This window comes from Chiloscyllium plagiosum, chromosome 22, assembly GCF_004010195.1.
Source record: "Chiloscyllium plagiosum isolate BGI_BamShark_2017 chromosome 22, ASM401019v2, whole genome shotgun sequence".
Classification (NCBI taxonomy): domain Eukaryota; kingdom Metazoa; phylum Chordata; class Chondrichthyes; order Orectolobiformes; family Hemiscylliidae; genus Chiloscyllium; species Chiloscyllium plagiosum.
The window spans coordinates 49,265,262-49,286,036 of NC_057731.1; the positions used below are offsets into that span (position 1 = coordinate 49,265,262).

Consider the following 20,775-nt stretch of genomic DNA (forward strand, 5'->3'; position numbering starts at 1 on the left):
TCCTGCACACATTGGACAAACATCGACCCATCTAACGAACTCGAGCTATAGCTTTCCCAGTCAATATCTGGAAAGTTAAAGTCCCCCATAACAACCACCCTATTACTTTCACTCTTCTCCTGAATCATCCTCGCAATCCTTTCTTCTACGTCTCTAGGACTATTAGGAGGCCTGTAGAAAACTCCTAACAGGATGACCTCACCTTTCCTATTCCTAACCTCAGCCCAAACTACCTCAGATGGCGAGTCTTCATCCATCGTCCTTTCCACTGCTGTAATACTATCTTTGACAAGCTTTGCCACACCTCCCCCTCTTTTACCCCCACCTCTGACCCTACTAAAACATTTAAACCCTGGAACTTGAAACAGCCAATCCTGTCCCTGTTCTACCCATGTCTCCTTAATAGCCACAACATCGAAATCCCAGGTACCAAATGAAATGAAACAGACCCTTCAGTCCAACTCGTACATGCCGCCCAGATATCCCAACCTAATCTCGTCCCTTTTGCCAGCATTTGGCCCATATCCCTGTAAACTGTTCCTATTCATGTCCCCATCCAGATGCCTTTTAAATGTTGTAATTGTACCGATTCAGCCTGAAACGCTGGCCTTCCCACTCTTCAGATGCTGTCTGACCTCCTGTGCTCTTCCAACTTCATGTCTATTGACTCAGGTCTCCTAAGAATATTGTGCTGAGTCAGAGAGTGGGGAGAGTGAGTGATTGAGGTGAATAACGGAGATGCATTCCAAAGGGGAACCTGGATAAGGGCACAAGGAAGGCAAGCACAGAAGCAGACATTGGTGGGGTTACATCTGGCCGAGTGGGCGGAGAGCACCCCAGGAGTCAAACCGTCTGGTTTCAACACTGCGAAGTCTTGGGGGGAGGGAAGGGGGGGGGAGTGGGGGTCAGATGCAGGAGGTTGACCACAGCCTACCTGTAAATCCTCATGTTTACTGGGAGCTCTCCCGGGAAGCCAAGCATTCCGCACACCACCCGGCTGTTGTTCAAGGTCCAGTTGGCATCACAGACCTGCTTCCACCTGCCCTGGTACTTGACCTCCACCACGCCCTCAGTGATCGGGTTCCGCCGCCTGGCCGACGCCAAGACCGGTCGGATGCGGACTTCATCCACCTTGCTCTGGCCCTGGTGACAGGAAGAAGAGGACAGTCTGAATCTCAAAGGAGTTTTTCTTTTTTCATTTCGCGTGCAGTTTGGAGTCTCCTTGCCGAAGGTATATTAAGCCACACCAACCCTATCTCGCCCTGCTATCGGAAGGATGTTGTGAAACTTGCAAGGGTACAGAAAAGATTTACAAGGATGTTGCCAGGGTTGGAGGGTTTGAACTACAGGGACAGGCTGAACAGGCTGGGATGTTTCCCTGGAGCGTCGGAGGCTGAGGGGGTGACCTTATAGATGTTTACAAAATCATGAGGGGCATGGATAGGGTAAACAGACAAGGTATTTTCCCTGGGGTTGGAGAGTCCAGAACTAGAGGACATAGGTTTAGGGTGAGAGGGGGAAGATATAAAAGGGACCTAAGGGTTATTTTTTTCACGCAGAGGGTGGTATGTGTATGGAATGAGCTGCCAGAGGAAGTGGTGGAGGCTGGTACAATTACAACATTTAAAAGGCATCTGGGTGGGTATATGAATAGGAAGGGTTTGGAGGGATATGGGCCAAGTGCTGGCAAATGGGACTAGGTTAGGATATCTGGTCGGCCTGGACAAGTTGGACCGAAGAGTCTGTTTCCGTGCTGTACATCTCTATGACTCTATATCATTAGTTGAAAAATTAACCAAAAGTTGTGAAGGTTTCAACAATAAAAGGAAATGTTTTCTGCTTGAATTGAATCTGTTCAAAATAATCTAAGTATCAATGAAACAAATTTATTAAATGGTGATTATTTTCATGTTACTGATGCCAGTAGTTGCTGCCACCAAGAACTCTGCTGTTAGAGCATGCCATCTGCAAACATTCCTTGTAGCTTGTCTGTAACCATGTGGAGGTGCCAGTGTCTGTAACCACGTGGCGGTGCCAGTGTTTGTAACCACGTGGAGGTGCCAGTGTTTGTAACCACGTGGAGGTGCCAGTGTCTGTAACCACGTGGAGGTGCCAGTGTCTGTAACCACGTGGGGTTGCCAGTCCATGTAACCACGTGGAGGTGCCAGTGTCTGTAACCACGTGGAGGTGCCAGTGCCTGTAACCACGTGGAGGTGCCAGTGTTTGTAACCATGTGGAGGTGCCAGTGTCTGTAACCATGTGGAGGTGCCAGTGTCTGTAACCACGTGGGGTTGCCAGTCCATGTAACCACGTGGAGGTGCCAGTGTCTGTAACCACGTGGCGGTGCCAGTAACCACGTGGAGGTGCCAGTGTCTGTAACCACGTGGAGGTGCCAGTGTTTGTAACCATGTGGAGGTGCCAGTGTCTGTAACCACGTGGCGGTGCCAGTAACCACGTAGAGGTGCCAGTGTCTGTAACCACGTGGAGGTGCCAGTGCCTGTAACCGCGTAGAGGTTCCAGTGCTTGTAACCATGTGGAGGTGCCAGTGTTTGTAACCACGTGGTGGTGCCAGTATCTGTAAACACGTGGAGGTGCCAGTGTCTGCAACCACGTGGAGGTGCCAGTGTTTGTAACCATGTGGAGTTACAGGGTGGGCAAGAGATGTTGCCCTAGCCACTGACAGCCACAACTCATGAATGAATACAAAAGAACACAATATGTAATGTCCAATATCCAACAACTCAAGAAGCTTGACACTATCCACCACATGACTCCCTGCACCACTGACGCTCAGTAACAATGGTGTGCACTATTTACAAGAAATTTACCAAGGCTCCTTGGACAGCATCTTCCAAACCCAGGGTCACTTCAATACAGAACTTTATCATCCCTCTCAGCACCCACACTTCAAAGGCCTCTTATGTTCCTCTTCAGAAAAGCTTTGCATATTGTCCAGATTTCTGAGACATTTGCATCATAACAAATCTTTTATAATTGGTAAAAAAAATACATTTGAAGTAGCAATCTAAACCTAGACAGAGTCTTCGACACCAGACAGTGATAAATGCCCAAGGTCCCAGACAATCACACAGCTAGTGCAGTCTGGGATAGCAATCACTAAATAGCTGACCATTCCCTAATTGTGTGGATGGAAGCCAGAAAATATGAAGAGGTGCAAGGAAAATGAGAGTCAACGAAAGAAGATCAAAGATCCTCTGAATCCTAAACAAAAAAAAATCAAAGAACTGCAGATTCTGGAAGGCAGAAACAAAAGATTTCTCTCCACAGATACTGCCAGACCTGCTGAGTTTTTCTGTTTTGATCCTCCGAATCCTGTCAGCAATTAGATCTAACACGCAAGTGAATCCCTTTGGGGGGTCAGCTGTTGAGTTCCACGCTGAACAGATCATGATGCATGTTTCTTTTCATTTACTTTAAAGGCCCGAAACTTTAAAGGATTGTGTCAACACTGCAATCATACCATCAAAGAGAAACAAGCGGAGAATTTTCCTGCCAGTCTGTAGCACCTTCCAGCATACCAAAGGATAATCAAGGCATCCTCTTTCAAACACAGCGCCAAAGGAACCTGGGTTGGCACTGCTGCCTACAGCAGTGGTTGGCACTGCTGCCTACAGCACCAGGGACCTGGGTTCGATCCCACCTTTGAGTGACTGTCTGTATGGAGTCTGTATGCTCTCCCTGTGTCTATGTGGGTTACCTCCCACCGTCTAACGATGCTTAGGTTAGGTGGATTGGCTGTTCTAAATTGCCCGTAGTGTCCAGGGATGTGTAGGATAGATGGGGAACACAGGAATACTATACAGGTGTGGACCTGGGTGGGATAATTTTTGGAGGGTCAATGTGGACCCAATGGGCTAAATGGCCTGTTTCCACAGTATCGGGATTCCATTCTATGGATGTTATAGTATGTTTGTACATGAGGTTAAACCATCACCAGTTGTGTGTCTCTCGCTCTCTCTAATGAGAGAGTAGTCCTCCGGGAACAAAGCAATGTTAGAACACAAGGTTGCAGACGCTGCCAGACCTGTTGAGTTTCTCCAGCAATCTCGTTTGTTTCAAATTTCCAGCATCTGCAGTAGCTGCTTTCATCACAAGGTTTTATTTCTTGTATATTGAGGGTTTACATCAAAGCCTTCACTTTGTCCTTTGATTGTTCCTCTTTGAAGATCCTGGTTTGAAGAGCCCAGCTTATGGGGCTGGATTCCTACTGAAGCTGAGGAAAAGAATGAAGACAGGAAATATGATAACCAATGGTTCGATGACGTACAGCGAGGTGTTCCAGAACCTCCAGATCAAAGGAGAAAGCGGAGACAGCAGCTTCCTTTGGTTCTGAAGTCTTGGAAAGGGTTGCAAGAGGTAGCGCTTTGATTTGCTACTTAGATCTTGTTTCTGTTCGATCACTGAATTCCAACCGGCGATTTCCTCACAGTGTAAAAATGTAAGCAGAAGCTTTAATGTTTATTGTGATGAGCATGAGTAATTCCTCTGAGCTGTATCTTTGGAGGCAGTTCAACATACAGGAGCACTGAGGCCCCCTGTTTCTAAAAGCAAGTTCCTTCGGATTTCTCCGCATCCACACTGGTGGACCTGGAAGTGGGAGCGTCGGGAAGTTCGGGTGGTGCTGGGTTGGACAGCATCCTTCTCACTGACAGCGCTCCCAGGACGGGCAATGAGTTCAATCCACTGTCTATATCACGGAGGTGGGGAGCTCCTCATTTATAGAGGCAGGTCCCCATTAAATGGTGACATTGTGGGCTCTGTGATCCTTTTGCTGATGGTGTGGATGCCTCCAGCTCAAAGGAGGCAGCCCCTTTGAAGGCCTAACCTTTCTTACATCGCCTATTGGAGTCAGGAATGAGGGAGATTCCGGTTCTTCCTTAGTTACCTCCAGGCCAAGCTGACATCCAGGGAGATTGTGTCAATAGATGTGGAGCTGGGAAACAGAGCAGGTCAGGTCAGGCAGCATCTGAGGAGCAGGAAAGTCAAGTCAGAAGGTTTAGATTAGATTCCCTACAGTGTGGAAACAGGCCCTTTGGCCCAACAAGTCCACACCGACCCTCCGAGAGTAACCCACCCAGACCCATTCCCCTATCCTGTATTTACCTCAAATAAGTAACGCACCTAACACAATGGGACAATTTAGCATGGCCAATTCACCTGACCTGCACATCTTTGGACTGTGGGAGGAAACCGAAGTACCCAGAGGAAACCTACACCGACACGGGGAGAATGTGCAAACTCCTGGTGCTGTGAGGCAGCAGTGCTAACCACTGAGCCACCGTGAAACATTGACTTTCCTGCTCCTGGGATGCTACCTGACCTGCTGTGTTTTCCCCAGCTCCACATCTATTGACTCTGACTTCCAGCACCTGCAGTCCTTACTGTCTGCGCATCCAGGAAGATTGTTATGCTAGAAGGTTATAACAGAGCAGCACGCTTCTAGTAGATTGTCCTGCTTCAAGTGTTTGGAGGTAAGGAGGAATCTGAGTCACCTCTGAGCTACCTGCTAGGACATGGGGGGGTGAAGACATCTTGCGCTCTCTCAGAGGTAACAGTCATGGGGCTTGACACTACAGCCAAGTGCATGAGGCTGATGACTTGCTTGCTGAGCTAGTAAGTTTGCTCACAGACCTTTCATCACCAGACTGGTTAACATCATCAGTGCGTCTCCAGTGAAGTGTTGGTGTTCTGTCCCATTTACTGTTTATGTGTCTGGGGTTGGTGGTGTCCTTTCCAGTTCTTGTGCAGAGTAAGGGGAGGTTCACGATCCCCATCTGGTCCCAACACTGGGATCCTGTAGCCCACCATGGAACCAGCCCGTCACATCGAAGTCAGCTTTAACGGTGTCCGCTGTTGACCAGTGGCAGAGTACTGATCTCTGAAGTCACACTGCAGAGACTAGACTGGGGTTCCAGGGAAGGGCTGAGTAAATGTGACCTGGCCTACCCTGCCCTCCAACCTGTTTTGAACGACAGCAGAGGAGTTTTCCCAGGTACCCGATCAATCACCAATGCTCAAAATGGGTTACATTGCTGATATTACAACACACTTCGTTTAATTCAGAATGAGGGCGTCGCAGGCTAGACCAGCACTTATTGCCCATCCCTAATTATCCAGAGCACAGTTAAGGTGCAACCACATTAAGGACACTAGTTAAACTGATGGGTTTTCACAACAATCTCCAACAGTTTGATGGTCATCGTTAGACTTTTAAGTTCAGATTGTCACTGAATCCAAATTCCACCATAAGCTGTGGTGTGATTCAAACTCAGGTCCCCAGAACATTACCTGAGTCTGGGTTAATAGTCTGATAGTAATACCACGGGACCATTGCCTCTCCATGTACTACAGCTCCATTGGAACACTTTGGTTGTAAAGTATTTTACTCTACAAATGTGAAAGGTAATACAGAAATGCAAGTACTTTCTTCCTTTACCATATTTTTGAAAAAGAGGACTATTGCATGGCTGGAAAACCAAATCGGAACACTCTAGGATTTAAATCAATCTTAAGACAGTCGAGGAGACTGGGAGAAAGTGAATTATTACCCCCCTCCAACTGTGCCTGACCTCTTTCACAGCAACTTCAGAGCATTGGGCAGGCGAACTGTCAATCATTGTGACTGTACCATATCATGATGGCATTGTCTGTGTCACGGTACCTCTAGCACTGGTATTGTAGTAAGAGGGAATGGCTGGGATAATGGAAAGGCAGTAGGAGGGATGCTTCATCTGTGCTGGGTCAACTGATCCCAGCTGGGGCAGCAATTATTGGGTACTAGAGCTGACCTCAGTGCCCAGGTTCAAGGACAGGCTAAAACCAGTCAAATCTCCAAATCACTTTGCTGAGAAGTGATCCTGCTGGGACAATGATGGGAGAACGATACCAGACCTCAGTTTTTTTTTTATTCGCACTCCTTCACTGAGTCACATTCAGCCTGAGAAACAAGTTCCACTCCAGGTGTCAAGTACAATGTTAACGCTGGCATTCCTGCGCAGCCCTGAGACAAGACAGTATTGCGGATGAGAGATTAGATCAGGCCAAAGTAGCCTACTCATGTTGAGGTAGAAGATCCAACCTCAGCCAGAACCTCAGGCAGGGAGGTAATCTGAGGGGAAGAGGTGCCCATTTACTGAGGCAGTCCCCATTTAATGGCAGCGTTTTTGGCCATTGGCTTATGGTGGAGCCCTCAAACAGTGTCACAATCTTCCTGGAAGTGACCTCCTAATGGCAGCTCTGGCTCAATGCTAAACTAGATTATCTGGGTTATCTTCACGTTTTCTGCTTGTGGGATCTTGCTCTGCGGAAACTGGCCACTGTATTTCCCACCTTACAGCAGCGACTGCACTTCAAGGACATTTCGCTGGCTGTCTAGCCCTTGGAGATATCCAGCTGATGTGAGAAATCACCATATGAACACAGGTCTTCCTCACCGCCCCCCTCCCTCCCCTTCCACCACCACCATTTTAATAACATGCATCTCTATCGCACCATTAACATCCCCACGATACTAAAGATTAGGCTGCAAGGGGAAAAAAAAAAATCATCTCTCATTACCAGTGAAGAAGGGAACTTTAAATAAAGATGATAAAGATTCACAGACAATTGTAAAGTTGGATTCTTTAGGAACAGGGAAGGAAAGAGGGATAAGGCAAAAGGGAGATCAGGGATATATTAGAAATAGAAGGTATTGGAGGAATAGGAGAACAAAGCCTGACTCTGGGTATGAATCCAAATATTAACTAATATTTTAGTTCATTGTCAATCTCTAATAGCCAGTGCCTGCAAACAGGTTCCTGCTAATTAAGCATCTAAGACTGTTTTTGTTGCAATTTCCTGTCTTTAAGATGTTGCAATATGAAACCATCTACAAATCACGATGGACAAATTATAAAGATCAGGATCAAGACAAGAGGACCCAGCTGTCTGCCAGCTGCACGTTAAACACCCAGAAAAGGTCCTCATCAATCACTCTTTGTATTGTCCACAGAGAATCCAAACTGCAGCTGTCACCATGGTAACAGGGCAGGAGCAACTATGAACAAACACGAGGGCTCGATTCTAAAATGCTGTCGTCAAAGCCAACCTTCCTCCTGTAGGATGTGGCCCACAGCAAAGCAGTTTCCAAGAAACCAAACATTTGAGGGTCAAGATGCAGAAAAATCAAAGTGCGAGGGAAGATAATTACTCAGAGGAAGCAATTTGGAAACAGGGTGCAGTCAGTACAAGTTGCCCTTTATCTACCTTCATTAGAACTGCATCTGTTTGGGGTTGGGGCGGGGGAGGCGGAGGTTTTGGTTCAAATGTTCACGTAGGCCTCAACCCAACCCAGAGTCCAAATGAAAAGGACCCTGACAAGTCTCAGTTCAATTCCTCACTGAACGGGCAATGCCTCAGTCATCAAAGGTAGAGGGTGTATACTGTCGATCGATGAGGTGGAACACGGAAAGGCTAGGTGTGGCAGTGTGATTAACTCCGCACAGCTAGAGTATTGTGTGTGCTTCTGCAATCCACCTTAAAGGAGGGATGTGATAGCACTGGAGAGAGTGCAGAGGGAGATTTACCAAGCCTGGACTTGAGAGTTGCAGCTATGAGGAGAGATTGGACAGACTGGGGGGCTGTTTTCCTTGGAGCAGAGGAGATTGAGAGGAGACAAGATGTATAGAATTATGAGGGACAAAGACAGGGAGAAACCTTTTCCCCTTGGTCGTGGGATCAATGACCAGGGGGAGGTGACATCGATTTAAGGTAAGGGACAGGAGTGGGTTGTGAGTAAAGAGCTTTTCACCCAGAAAGGTGGTGGGAATCTGGAACTCCCTGCCTGTAAGGATGGTAGAGACAGGAACCCTCATCACATTGAGGAGGTATTTAGATATGCACTTGCAAGGCCAAGGATATGGGCCGAGTGCTTGAGAAATGGGATAAGAATAGTTAGGAGCTTGTTTTTCACCGGCACAGACTCGATGGGCGGAAGGGAACTTTTCAGTGCTGTAGGCCTCTATAACTCTGTGGTACATTGGCTGAGGCAGTGCAGAGGGAATTTCAAATCATACCTTAGCAACACCAGAGGAGCTAACCACTGGAATCAGTGACTGAAGTCTCTGAGATCAAAGCTAAGTGAGGGGACAGAGGAGCAAGCAATGGGGCTGGAACCGTGACGTGTGAAAGCCAGAAAGCTGAGAGAGAAAGGAATGAAAAAATCACTTGCATCTCCGTGGTGCCAGGCATAATGTCAGGCTGTTCCAAAGCACTCAGCAGGAGTGCGGTCACCTTGTGATATGTAGCCATATTTTTTTTCCTTTATTCATTCATGGGAGGAGGGTGTCATTGGCAAAGCAACATTTATTGCCCATCCCTAATTGCCCAGAGGAAGTTAAGCGTCAACCATTTTGATGTGGCACATGTAGGCCAGACCAGGTAAGGATGGCAGTTTCCTGATGGAAAAACCAGATGAGTTTTTCCCAACAAGTGACAATGGTTGTCATTAGACTTAATTCCAAATACTTTTTGAATTCATATCGCTGTCGTGGCAGAATTCGAACCTGGGTCCCTGGAATATTATCTGGGTTCACCATCCAGTGATAATACCAGTAAGCCATCACCTCCCCACAGCATAGTAAGATCCACAAGCCCTGATGTGATAATAACCACATATTATGTTTTCTCATGTTGGCTCAGAGATTTAACCTTTGCCTGGACACCAGGAAGAACACTTCTGCAAGACACTGACCAGAGACCTTTTACACACACTCAAAAGGATAGATGAGGTCTTAGGTTGAGGTTAAGCTAAAATCACCAGTTTTGTTGGACCATTTGGGTGTCCTTTCATGAGAGAGAAAGGCAACAGGTGGAGATTTAACCTGAGGGTCACCATGCCTCAGGCGAGGGGAGAGATTGAGAGGGACATGATAACCTCAGCTGAATCCATGGCGCTGGTATCATTCTGCATTGCAAACCAGCCACCCAGCCAACTGAGCTAACCAATCCCCTAGCCTCTGCAGAAAACACGGCTCCACTTGATGGAGGGCTCCATTCTTAGAGGACCATACTGGAGCTTTAGCCAAGACAATGGTTTCATTAATATAAATATTCAGGAGCAGGAAACGAGTCCAATTTTACCCTCTTTACTTGAAGCGTGAGGTATGTAAATGAACCCTCTTAACCATGCACAAAAACATTCAACCGAATTAAAAACTTCAAAAGCTTAAAAATCAAAAGTATCAATGCAGCTCTGTTAGGGGATGTCTGAGTTAAGAAGGGCTGATCAGACTTGCCCAGTTGGTTTCTCATGATCCTACATTAGCTTAGGCTGACCATTACATTCCAGGCTGTCTTCCCCAGCAAGTGAGTGGACCCTCTGCTGAGATCAGACTGTTTCCTCATCTGTCTCTGTACAGAGCTCAGGAATGTGAGGATTCCATGGACCAGGAAAGGCATGTGGCTGCCCTTATCTGAGAGAGCTATTACTGCCTAGACATCAGTATGTGTTTTTCCAAGCAAATGATCTCAGCTGACAGCTCACATTCCATCCACTTCCCATCGCTATTGCGAATGAATGGAGCTGCTGTCGTTAGGCCAGCCCCAGTCCAGCTCCCATTGTACCTTTTGTTCTTTGTGCCCATCGTTCCTCTCTCAGTCAGTCAGCAGCACGCCTGTCCTGGGAATTTGTGTAAACTAAAGAAGCATGGATACTGGAATTCCGAAACAGAGGCAGAGATTGCCGGAGAAACCCAGCAGATCCGGCAGCATCTGCAGAGACAGAGACAGAGAGAGAGAGAGAGAGAGAAAGCACAGCCCACGCTTCACAGCCTAGTGACCCTTCATCAGGAACTTCTGCTTTCTCTCTCCAAAGTAGCTGCCAGGCCTGCTGAGTTTCTCCAGCGGTACCTGGGAATTTGCGAGCTTCGCTCACTCCCTGCACCGTCCCATCTGACAGCTGACAGGAAACAACAACAACAAAGTGACTCAGTGGTTAGCACTGCTGCCTCACAGCGCGAGGGACCCAGGTCCAATTCCTGCCTCGGGCAACTATCTCTCTGTGTCTGCGTGGGTTTCCTCCCACAATCTAAAGATGTTCAAGTTAGGTGAACTGGCTGTGCTAAATTGTTCACAATGATAGGTGCATTAGTCAGGGGGAAAGGTAGGGAAAGGGAATGGGTCTGGGTTGATTACTCTTCGGAGGGACAGTGTGGACTTGTTGGGCCAAAGGGCCTGTTTCCACACTGTTGGAAAACAAAAACTTACATTACAGAGAGTGGAACCAGGTGTTCCCCAGCGCCTCCTCCCACCCACCACGCATGACACCCTGGGCATTTGGCGATGGACTACCTTTTCAACTGGGTAACAGAGTGTCAGGCAGAGACCGCACTGCCATCCTCGCCATTAAATCATTGGTGAGAAGGCTCATGAGCTGCCTGTAGGAGCAACCATTGCCCATTTAAGATGCTTCATCCCACCAGAATTGGCATGAGGGAGGTGAAATGGTGGACTCACCAGGCGGGAAGGCTGCCAGTTAAACCCAGGCCCTCTGTTCCTGATTGGCGACTCCCCCCTCCACCCCCCCTACACCAAAGTCTTTGCTGTCAAACCTTCTCTCTTACCCCCTTTACCCCCTCCCCACCATGAGCTCTCAGTGGACAGGATTTCAATGTCAAGAGGGGCCTTGTTCCCAGGGGAAAGCCCACTGTAGGCCTGTCGAGGGGCAGAGTGGCCCCTGAGAACAGGCAGCACTCAGGGATTGCAGAGCTCAGAGAGAAATAACATCACTGAATTATACAATCACTACAGTGCGGAAAGAGGACATTTGGCCCATCGTGTTTGCACCGACCCTCTGAAGAGCAATCCACCCAGACCCAGCTCCCTACTCTATCTTCATAAGCCCACATTTTCCACGGCTAACCCCACCTAACCCGTGCAATCCTGGACACTATGGGACAATTTAGCATGGCCAATCCACCCTAACCTGCACACATTTTGACTGTGGGAGGAAACTGGAGCACCCAGAGGAAACCCACACAGACACGGGGAGAACGTGCAAACTCCACACAGACAGTCGCCCGAATCAAAGCCGGATCCCTGGTGTTGCGAGGCAGCAGTGCGAACCACTGAGCCATCCCAAATGACCCACGGCACTTCACTGAAGCATAAAATCAGACAGTGTTTAAACACACAAGGACGTGTTATAAGACTCATTGAGACACAGAGAGGTTTAAGGAGGGAACTTGTAGCTCAGCGTCTCCACAGCTCGATACTCTGGCCCTGGTAAGGCAAGAACAGACAGAATTGGAGAAATTCATTCCGATTTTCCCATCTTTCTAAACTCAGTCACCTCCAACTGTTTCCAGAATCTGAGTCCATTACACAAAATGAAGTTTAATTGCTTGCTTTGGTTCAGCATGAGTTAGGTCCCTGCTACAGAATGATGCACTCTTGATGATTAATATTAACGTCCTGCTTGAAAAACCATAGTACCTCCCCTTTAATCTTTCACATCTCAGGGATAGCATGGGGTTAGATACAGAATAAAGCTCCCTCCTCTACTCTTTGAAGCTGAAAGTTAATCCCCCTAGACACTGTCGCCATCAAACATTCCCCGACAGATGTAGTACAGCGCTAGAAACAGAGTAACACTCCCTATACATTGCCTCCCTATACTCCCAGAACAGGGGCAGCATGAGGTTAGATACACAGTAACACTCCCTATACACTGTCCCCACCAAACACTTCCAGCGACAGTGGCAGCATGGGGTTAGACGCAGAGTAACACTCCCTATACACTGTCCCCATCAAACTCTCCCAGGACAGGGGCAGCATGGGGGCAAAAGTGAGGACTGCAGATGCTAGAGATCAGAGTCTAGATTAGAGTGGTGCTGGAAAATCAACGTTTCAGGCTAAAGCCCTTCATCAGGAATGAAGGGGCAGCATGGGGTTAGATTGAGAGTAAAGCTCCCTATACACTGTCCACATCAAACACTTCCAGGACAGGGATAGCATGAGGTTAGATACAGAGTAACATCCCCTATAGACAGACCCCATCAAACTATCCCAGGACAGGGGCAGCATGGGGTTAGATACAGAGTAACACTCCCTATACACTGTCCCCCAACCAAACACTCCCAGGACAGGGGCAGCATGAGGTTAGACTGAGAGTAAAGCTCCCTCTACACCTGCTGTTCTCATTTCTAGAATCCATTTGCCTCATGCTCACTTTATCTCCCGATGAGAAAAAAAATCTTCCCTGTCCTCAATGTGCAGACTAAAGCTTCATTCTCTCAGACATGCTTTCCGCTAATGTACGTTTCTAGTCTCAGTGGCTCAAAGAGCGTTTTCTGTTTCACAGCCAGTCAGAATGTAGCAGCAAGTCCACCTCCCTTTCCCAGTCACACATTCTGCAAGCTCAGCTGTTTATCTTGCCCCAGGTCCAAAAACAGTCACAGTTTTCTCTTCTCTTGCCCTGCACTCTCACAGAGTCTGTTAGCTTCAGCACTCGAACACTGAGAATGAATGAAGCCTCGATAAACACAGGCATTGTCTGGGGGTCAAGACTGGAAAATGTCAAAGAAAAGGCCAAGTTCATCACAAAATCATACCATGACAGTCTTGGGTTCAAACAGTCCTACCCACTGCTGATATTGGATTTACAGAATGTTACTGTAGAAAATAGTATCATGCCCCATTTAAATAAACCTGTTAATTTAGTGAGGCAATGTGAGAGGAGGTGATGACCTCATGGTATTATCGCTAGGCTGTTAATCCAGAATCCCAGGGAATGTTCTGGGTACATGGGTTCAATCCTGCTAGGGCAGATGATGGAATTTGAATCCAATAATAAAAAGAAAATCTGGAATTAAGAGTCTAATGATGACCATGAATTCTTTGTTGGCTTGTTGGGGGAAATCCCACCTGGTTCATTAATGTCCTTTATGGAAGGAAACTGTCATCTTTACCTGGTCTGGCCTACGTGTGACTTCAGACCCACTGCAATGTGGAGTGCTAGCATCCACCAGTGCTGCATGGGCATGATTGTCAGAGAAAATCTGACACTGAGAAACAGCTTGTTCAAACCGACAGGTTTTAGAGGATGGTAGACAGGAAGAAATTTGATGGAGGTTTAGTGGGTGAGCAAAGAAACATTGTTTCACCCAGAGGGTGGTGGGGATCTGGAATTTGCTGCCTATAAGGGTAGGAGAGGCAGAAATCCTCATAAGATTTTAGAAGTATATAGATGTATACTTGCTATGCCATGGCTACAGGCCAAATGCTGGAAACTAGGATTAGAATAGTTAGATGCTTGTCTTTTACCAGCACAGGTGGGCCGAAGGGCCTTTTTCTGTGCTGTAGACCCCAATGACTCTATGACTGCATCCAATCAGAGTTGGCACCAAGTCTGTGATATTAACCTACCACATGACCACCAGCAGGTAATAATTAGCAATAATAATTCCTGGGAATCTCACCACAGTCAGTCTCAGGTTAGCAGCTCCAGAAACAGGAAGGGCCATATGGTTGCCTGGGATAAGAGGCGGACAGCATCAGGAGGTCTGAAGCAAGCCTACCTGAAGCTCAGCAAAGGTGTCTTTGTGTTCGAGTCCAGCCAGTCGCTTCTCTGAGCACACCACGCCAACGTCCTCACTGTGTTTGCAATCATTAACACCCCAGCCGTTAGACTCACAGGCGGCGATGGACTCCTCTTCACCTCTGCATTTCACATTGTCCAGCCAGATGGGGCCTAGACAGAAGAATTACAGAAGTTAAGGCAAAGTGCATTGATGGCGAGGGATAGGGGATTCCAGGTTTCACAAACAGTGGCAGACAGCAAAGACAAACTTGTATTAAACTCTGGTTCAGACTCAACTACAGCATTGTGTCTAACTCTGGACCCTACACTTTAGGGAGGATTTAAAGGCTTTAGACAGACTGCACATCAGATTTACAAGAATGGTTCCACTGGAGCCATTGAATGGAAGAGCCTTGGGAAAAGTTGATGGGCAGAGAGATCTGGGAGCGCAGATCCATTGTACCCTGAAGGTTGCTGCACAGCTGGATAGAGTGGTCAAGAAAGCATATAGTATGTTTGCCTTCATTGGACAGGGTATTGATTTTAAGAGCTGGCAAGCCATGTTAAAATTGTACAAGACATTGGTTCGGCGTATAGACAGGGTGGATAGAGACAAGCTTTTTCCCAGGGTGAAGGATTCAATAACAAAAGGTCATGCTTTCAAGGTGAGAGGTGGAAAGTTTAAGGGGGATACACGTGCAAGTACTTTACACAGAGGGTGGTGGGCATCTGTAACATGTTGCCAGCAGAAGTGGTAGAGGCAGGTACGGTAGATTCATTTAAGATGCGTCTGGACAGATGCATGAGTAGGTGGGGAGCAGAGGGATACAGATGCTTAGGAATTGACTGACACATTTGGACAGTAGATTTGGATCGGCTCAGGCTTGGAGGGCTGAAGGACCTGTTCCTGGGCTGTAAATTTTCTTTGTTCTTTGTAGATAAACTGACAATGCTGAGGCTGTTCTGTTTTTTTCTTCAATAAACCTTCATTCAGAGAATGTGGATGTTGCTGGTTTGTCAGCATTTCTTCCCCATTTCTGATTGCCCAAAGGTAATCACAGCCAACCACACTACTGAGAGTCTCGACTCAACCATTGAGCCAGACCAGGTATTGGCAATAGATTGTCTTCCCTAAAGGGAAGTATTTTTACAACAAACAATCAACATCTGATCAATGGTCACCATTAAGCAATCTCTTTATTCCATATGTCATTGAATTCAAATTCTATCATCTACCATTATGCATTTTTTTATTTATTGCTCATCCAGGGGCAGTTAAGAACCAATCACATTGCTGTGGGTCTGGACTTACATTTTAGGCCAGACTAGGTAAGGATGGCACTTTCTTCATAGAATCCCTACGATGTGGAAACAGGCCATTAGGCCCAACTAGTCCACACGGACCCTCCGAACAGGAACCCACCCAGACCCATTCCTCTACATTTACCCCTGACTATTGCACCTAACCTACACATCCCTGAACACTATGGGCAATTCAGCATGGCCAATCCACCTAACCTGTATACCTTTGGACTGTGGGAGGAAACCGGAGCACTCAGAGGAAACCCATGCAGACACGGGGAGAATATGCAAACGCCACACAGACAGTCGCCTGAGGCTTGGATTGAACCCGGATCCCTGGCACTGTGAGGCAGCAGTGCTAACCACTGAGCCACCGTGTTGCCCCAGAAATAAACCATTAACTGTGTCTCTGGATTAACAGTCTAACCACAAGACTATTGCTTTCCCTAAAGGACCTTAGTGAACCAGATTGGGTTTTCCTGACAATGCTCTCATGCACAGCAGTAGACACTGGGGTGGCATGGTGGCTCAGTGGTTAGCACTGCTGCCTCACAGTAACAGGGTCCCAGGTTCAATTCCAGCCTTGGGTGACTGTCTGTGTGGTGTTTGCATATTCTTCCTGTGTCTCCGTGGGTTTCCTCCGGGTGCTCCAGTTTCCTCCTACAGTCCAAAGATGTGCAGGCCAGGTGAATTGGCCATGCTAAATTGCCCACAGTGTGAGGTGCATTAGTCAGAGGGAAATGGGACTGGGTGCGTTGCTCTTCGGAGGGTCGGTGTGGACTTGTTGGGCCAAAGGGCCTGTTTCTACACTGTAGGGATTTTTATTGAATTCAAACTCCACCAACAGTCATAGTGGGACTTGAACCCTGGTACCCAGAACATCACCTGAGCCTCTGTATTAACAGTCCAGCAAAACAATCAGTAAGCCATCACCTCCCCCTGATATGGTAATAGGGCTGGAAAGTAAATCAGGATCTAATTGAGTATGCCCAAAGGGCTGAATTGCCTACTGTTTTGGATTCAATAACAAGAGGCCATGCTTTCAAGATGAGGTAAAAAGTTTAAGGGGGATACACGTGACAAGTACTTTACACAGAGGGTGGTGGGTGTCTGGAACGCGTTGCCAGCAGAGGTGGTAGAGGCAGGCACGGTAAATTCATTTAAGATGCGTCTGGACAGATGCATGAGTAGGTGGGGAGCAGAGGGATACAGATGCTTAGGAATTGGGCGACAGGTTTAGACAGTAGATTTGGATCGGCTCAGGCTTGGAGGGCCGAAGGGCCTGTTCCTGAGCTGTTTTCTTTGTTCTTTGATTTAATTTTTTTCATGAGGTGGAAGGAGGTGTTACCTTTGCCTTGGCCGTACTTTGCACTGTGGGCCCAAGTCAGCGCTCCCTCATAGCCCAGCTCTCGGCAGATCACCGTGGCAACGTCGAGGGTGAAGTCATCGTCACACACTGTGCCCCACTGGCCACTGTAGAAAACCTCCACGCGACCTTCGTGGTGTGTCCTCTTCAATCCCGCCAAGCGGATCCTGACTTCCTTCTGCTCTGGTGTCGGCCCTGAGGTCGTTCTGGCAGTGCCCAGGACCAACAGGCTGCAGAGGAGAAGCACTGTGCCAAGGAGGAGGCCTGGTGGAGCACCCTTCATCATGACCTTGTCAACTGGCACTCAGGAGAACACTTTAGAGCACGAGGGTTCTCCACCTGTAACAGCAGCACAGATTAAAATATGCAAACAACAGCATTCCCAATTAATACATTTTATATTCATCCAGACAAATATATGTCCCATTTCCTCTTTGATTTCTTCAAACACACTCAACAACATTTTGACAAGGTTCTGGGTGGCACAGTGGTTAGCACTGCTGCCTCTCAGTGCCAGTGTTCGATTCCAACCTCGGGGCACCTGGAGACGAGGAGGTTGAGGGGTGACCTTGCAGAGATTTACAATATCCTGAGGGGACATGGATAAGATGAGTAGCCAAGGTCTTTTCCCCAGGGTAGGTGAGTCCAAACCTGAAGGGCATAGGTTGAAGGTGAGAGGGGAAAGACTTAAAAAAGGACCTGAGGGGCAACTTTTTCTCACAGAGGGTGGGCGCATGCATGGAATAAGCTGCCAGAGGACGTAGCAGAAGCGGGTGTAATTACAACATTTAAAAAACATTTGGTCAGGTTCAAGAATGGGAAGGTTTAGAGAGTTTTGGTGAAAGTGAGGACTGCAGATGCTGATGATCAGAGTCAAGACTAGAGTGGTGCTGGAAAAGCACAGCAGGTCAGGCAGCATCTGAGGAGCAGGAAAAGCCCTTCATCAGGAATGATGAAGAGAGATATGGACCAAATGCTGGCAAATGGGACTAAATTAGCTTAGGATATCTGGTCGGTATGGACGGGTTGGGCTGAAGGGTCTGTTTCCATGCTGTATGACTCTATGACATCAGCACCTTCTGAAAGTCACTGCCAAACATTTGGGTCCTTGGCCCCTTTAAGAATCTTGATGGTATCACCTGCAGGATGGTCTTGGAAGACACGGCTATGAGCAATGCCCAATGGACACTTTCTAACCTGCCTGAGCAGCTTGTGCTCCCCCATCCTGTGCAGTTTTGAAACCTGGCAGTTGCTGAGACTGACAGCAGCCCAGAGTACAGAGCAAACACTTTGTACAAACAGACCTGATTACGCTGCCAACCTTGAGCAAGACCAGCCACCAGCAACCAACTCAATCATTAACCCCTCAATGAACACATCTTCTTCTCCGCACCCGCCCCATTCCCCAGTTACCTTTCCATCCCCCACCCCGACTCTGCCTCCAGTGTCCAGATGATTTCTCAAAGTTTCCAGATAGAACAGAAACGGAATTTCCACTCCGCACTCTTTCCTTCCTTCCCTCCTGACCTGTGTAGGTGTGCAGTGCCCCATTGTAAAGCTGAGCCAAGTGGTCACCTTCTACCCTGTGCATGGACAATAGGTAACATAAGCATTGTTTTCTTGGAGGTATCCATTCATTGGTTGAGAGGTAAATATTGGCCAGGGTGGCATGGTGGCTCAGGGGTTAGCACTGCTGCCTCACAGCACTGTGGGCCCTGGTTCAAGTCCAGCCTCAGGTGACTGTGTGGACATTCTCCTTGGGTCTGCGTGGGTTTCCTCCAGGTGCTCTGGTTTTCTCCCACAGATGTGCAGGTTGGGTGGATTAGCCATGGTGGCTATGAGGTTATGGGAATAGGTTGGGGGTCTGGGTCTGGGTGGGATGCTCTTCAGAGGTTCAGTGCAAACCTTAATGGGCTGAATGGCCTCTTTCCACACTTTAGGGATTCTATGGATCCTGGAGAGAATGGTCCTGCATTTCTTCGAACTGTGTTCATGAGCTTCTTTGACATCCAGCCAAGAAGTAAGACCTCATGTGATTTCTGACTTCACTGTTGGCACCAGTCTTCAGGCAGTAAACACAGTGCTTTTGCACCTCAAGGACCTGGGGTTTACTCAGCAAAATCATCCCTCAGAAAGGGAATGGATGAACAGCACTCTGAAGAAGCAAATTGTCAGAATCCCAGCACTGTTTTCCCAATGGATACCCGGAGGCAATCAACTCTGAAGCAACGAGCAGTACCAATTGGCCAAGATCCCCAACAGGACAGCTGGGAGCTTCTGCCCCATAATGGCACATGAATGTAAATTGTCATCTTCTGAAATGGATACCTGGGATGGTAGGCTTGTCGTATGAGATTGGGTTGACTCTCCCTGTATTCATTGGGTTTTACAAAAGCAGAGGGGGAGGGCAGAATCTTGGTGGCTCAGTGGTTAGCACTGCTGGCTCCCATCACCAGGGTCCTATGTTCAATTCCAGGCTTGGGTAACTGTCTGTGTGGAGTTTGGACACATTCTCCCCGTGTCTGCATGGGCTTCCTTCGGGTGCTCTGGTTTCCTCCCACAATCCCAAGATGTGCAGGTCGGGTGAATTGGCCATGCTAAATTGCCCATAGTACTAGGTGCATTAGTCAGAGGCAAATGGGTCTGGGTGAGTTACTCTTCGGAGGGTTGGTGTGGACTGGTTGGGCCACTTTCCACACTGTAAGGAATCTAATCTAACCTAATCATCGTCCTGACTTGGAGATATGTTGCCATTTTTTTCTACCGCCGTTGGACCAAAACCTTGGAACTCCCTCTTGAACAGCATTGTGGGGGCTTTCTACAACACATGGATTGCAGCTGTTCAAGGAAGTGCCCTTTACCCGGGCAATTAGGGATGGGCAACAGAATGCTGGCCCAGCCAGTGATGCCAAAGTCCCGTAAAAATAAAACTGGAAGTTGCCAACTCGTTGGTGGAGCCTGCAATCCCGGAAGAGCGTGACAGTCCACCATAGAAAGCATCCTATCCGGATCCATCACAGCGTGATACAGCAGCCACTCTGCCCAAGACAGCAAGAAACTACAGGGAGTTATGAACACAGCCCAGTCCATCACACAAACCAGCCTCCCATCCATTAACTCCATCTACACTGCCTCGGGAAAGCAGCCAATATAATCAAAGATCCCTCACAGGTGAAAATGTGTTGCTGGAAAAGAGCAGCAGGTCAGGCAGCATCCAAGGAGCAGGAGAATCGAAGTTTCGGGCATAAGACCTTCTTCAGGAATGAGGAGGGTGTGTCAATCAGGCAAAGATAAAAGGTCGGGAGGATGGACTTGGGGGAGGGGCGTTGGAAATGCGATAGGTGGAAGGAGGTCAAGGTGAGGGTGATAGGCTGGAGTGGGGGTGGGCGCGGAGAGGTCAGGAAGAAGATTGCAGGTTAGGAAGGCGGTGCTGAGTTCGAGGGATTTGACTGAGACAAGGTGGGAGGAGGGGAAATGAGGAAACTGGAGAAATCTGAGTTCATCCCTTGTGGTTGGAGGGTTCCTAGGC

The 20,775-nt window shown here is 47.9% G+C and overlaps 1 protein-coding gene across 2 annotated transcripts in view; it reads right to left on the reverse strand.

Moving 5' to 3' along the window:
• loxl4 (lysyl oxidase-like 4) overlaps positions 1 to 20,775 on the reverse strand; it is a 140,582-nt gene that overhangs the window by 117,927 nt on the left and 1,880 nt on the right. For both annotated transcript variants that reach the window (XM_043713008.1, XM_043713009.1), the window contains exons 2-4: positions 17,229 to 17,585; positions 14,577 to 14,749; positions 935 to 1,143 (exon numbers count right to left, since the gene is read on the reverse strand). In XM_043713008.1, the coding sequence (XP_043568943.1) occupies positions 935 to 1,143; positions 14,577 to 14,749; positions 17,229 to 17,532 (686 nt within the window). In that variant the 5' untranslated portion in view covers positions 17,533 to 17,585. The remainder of the gene's footprint in view (positions 1 to 934; positions 1,144 to 14,576; positions 14,750 to 17,228; positions 17,586 to 20,775) is intronic.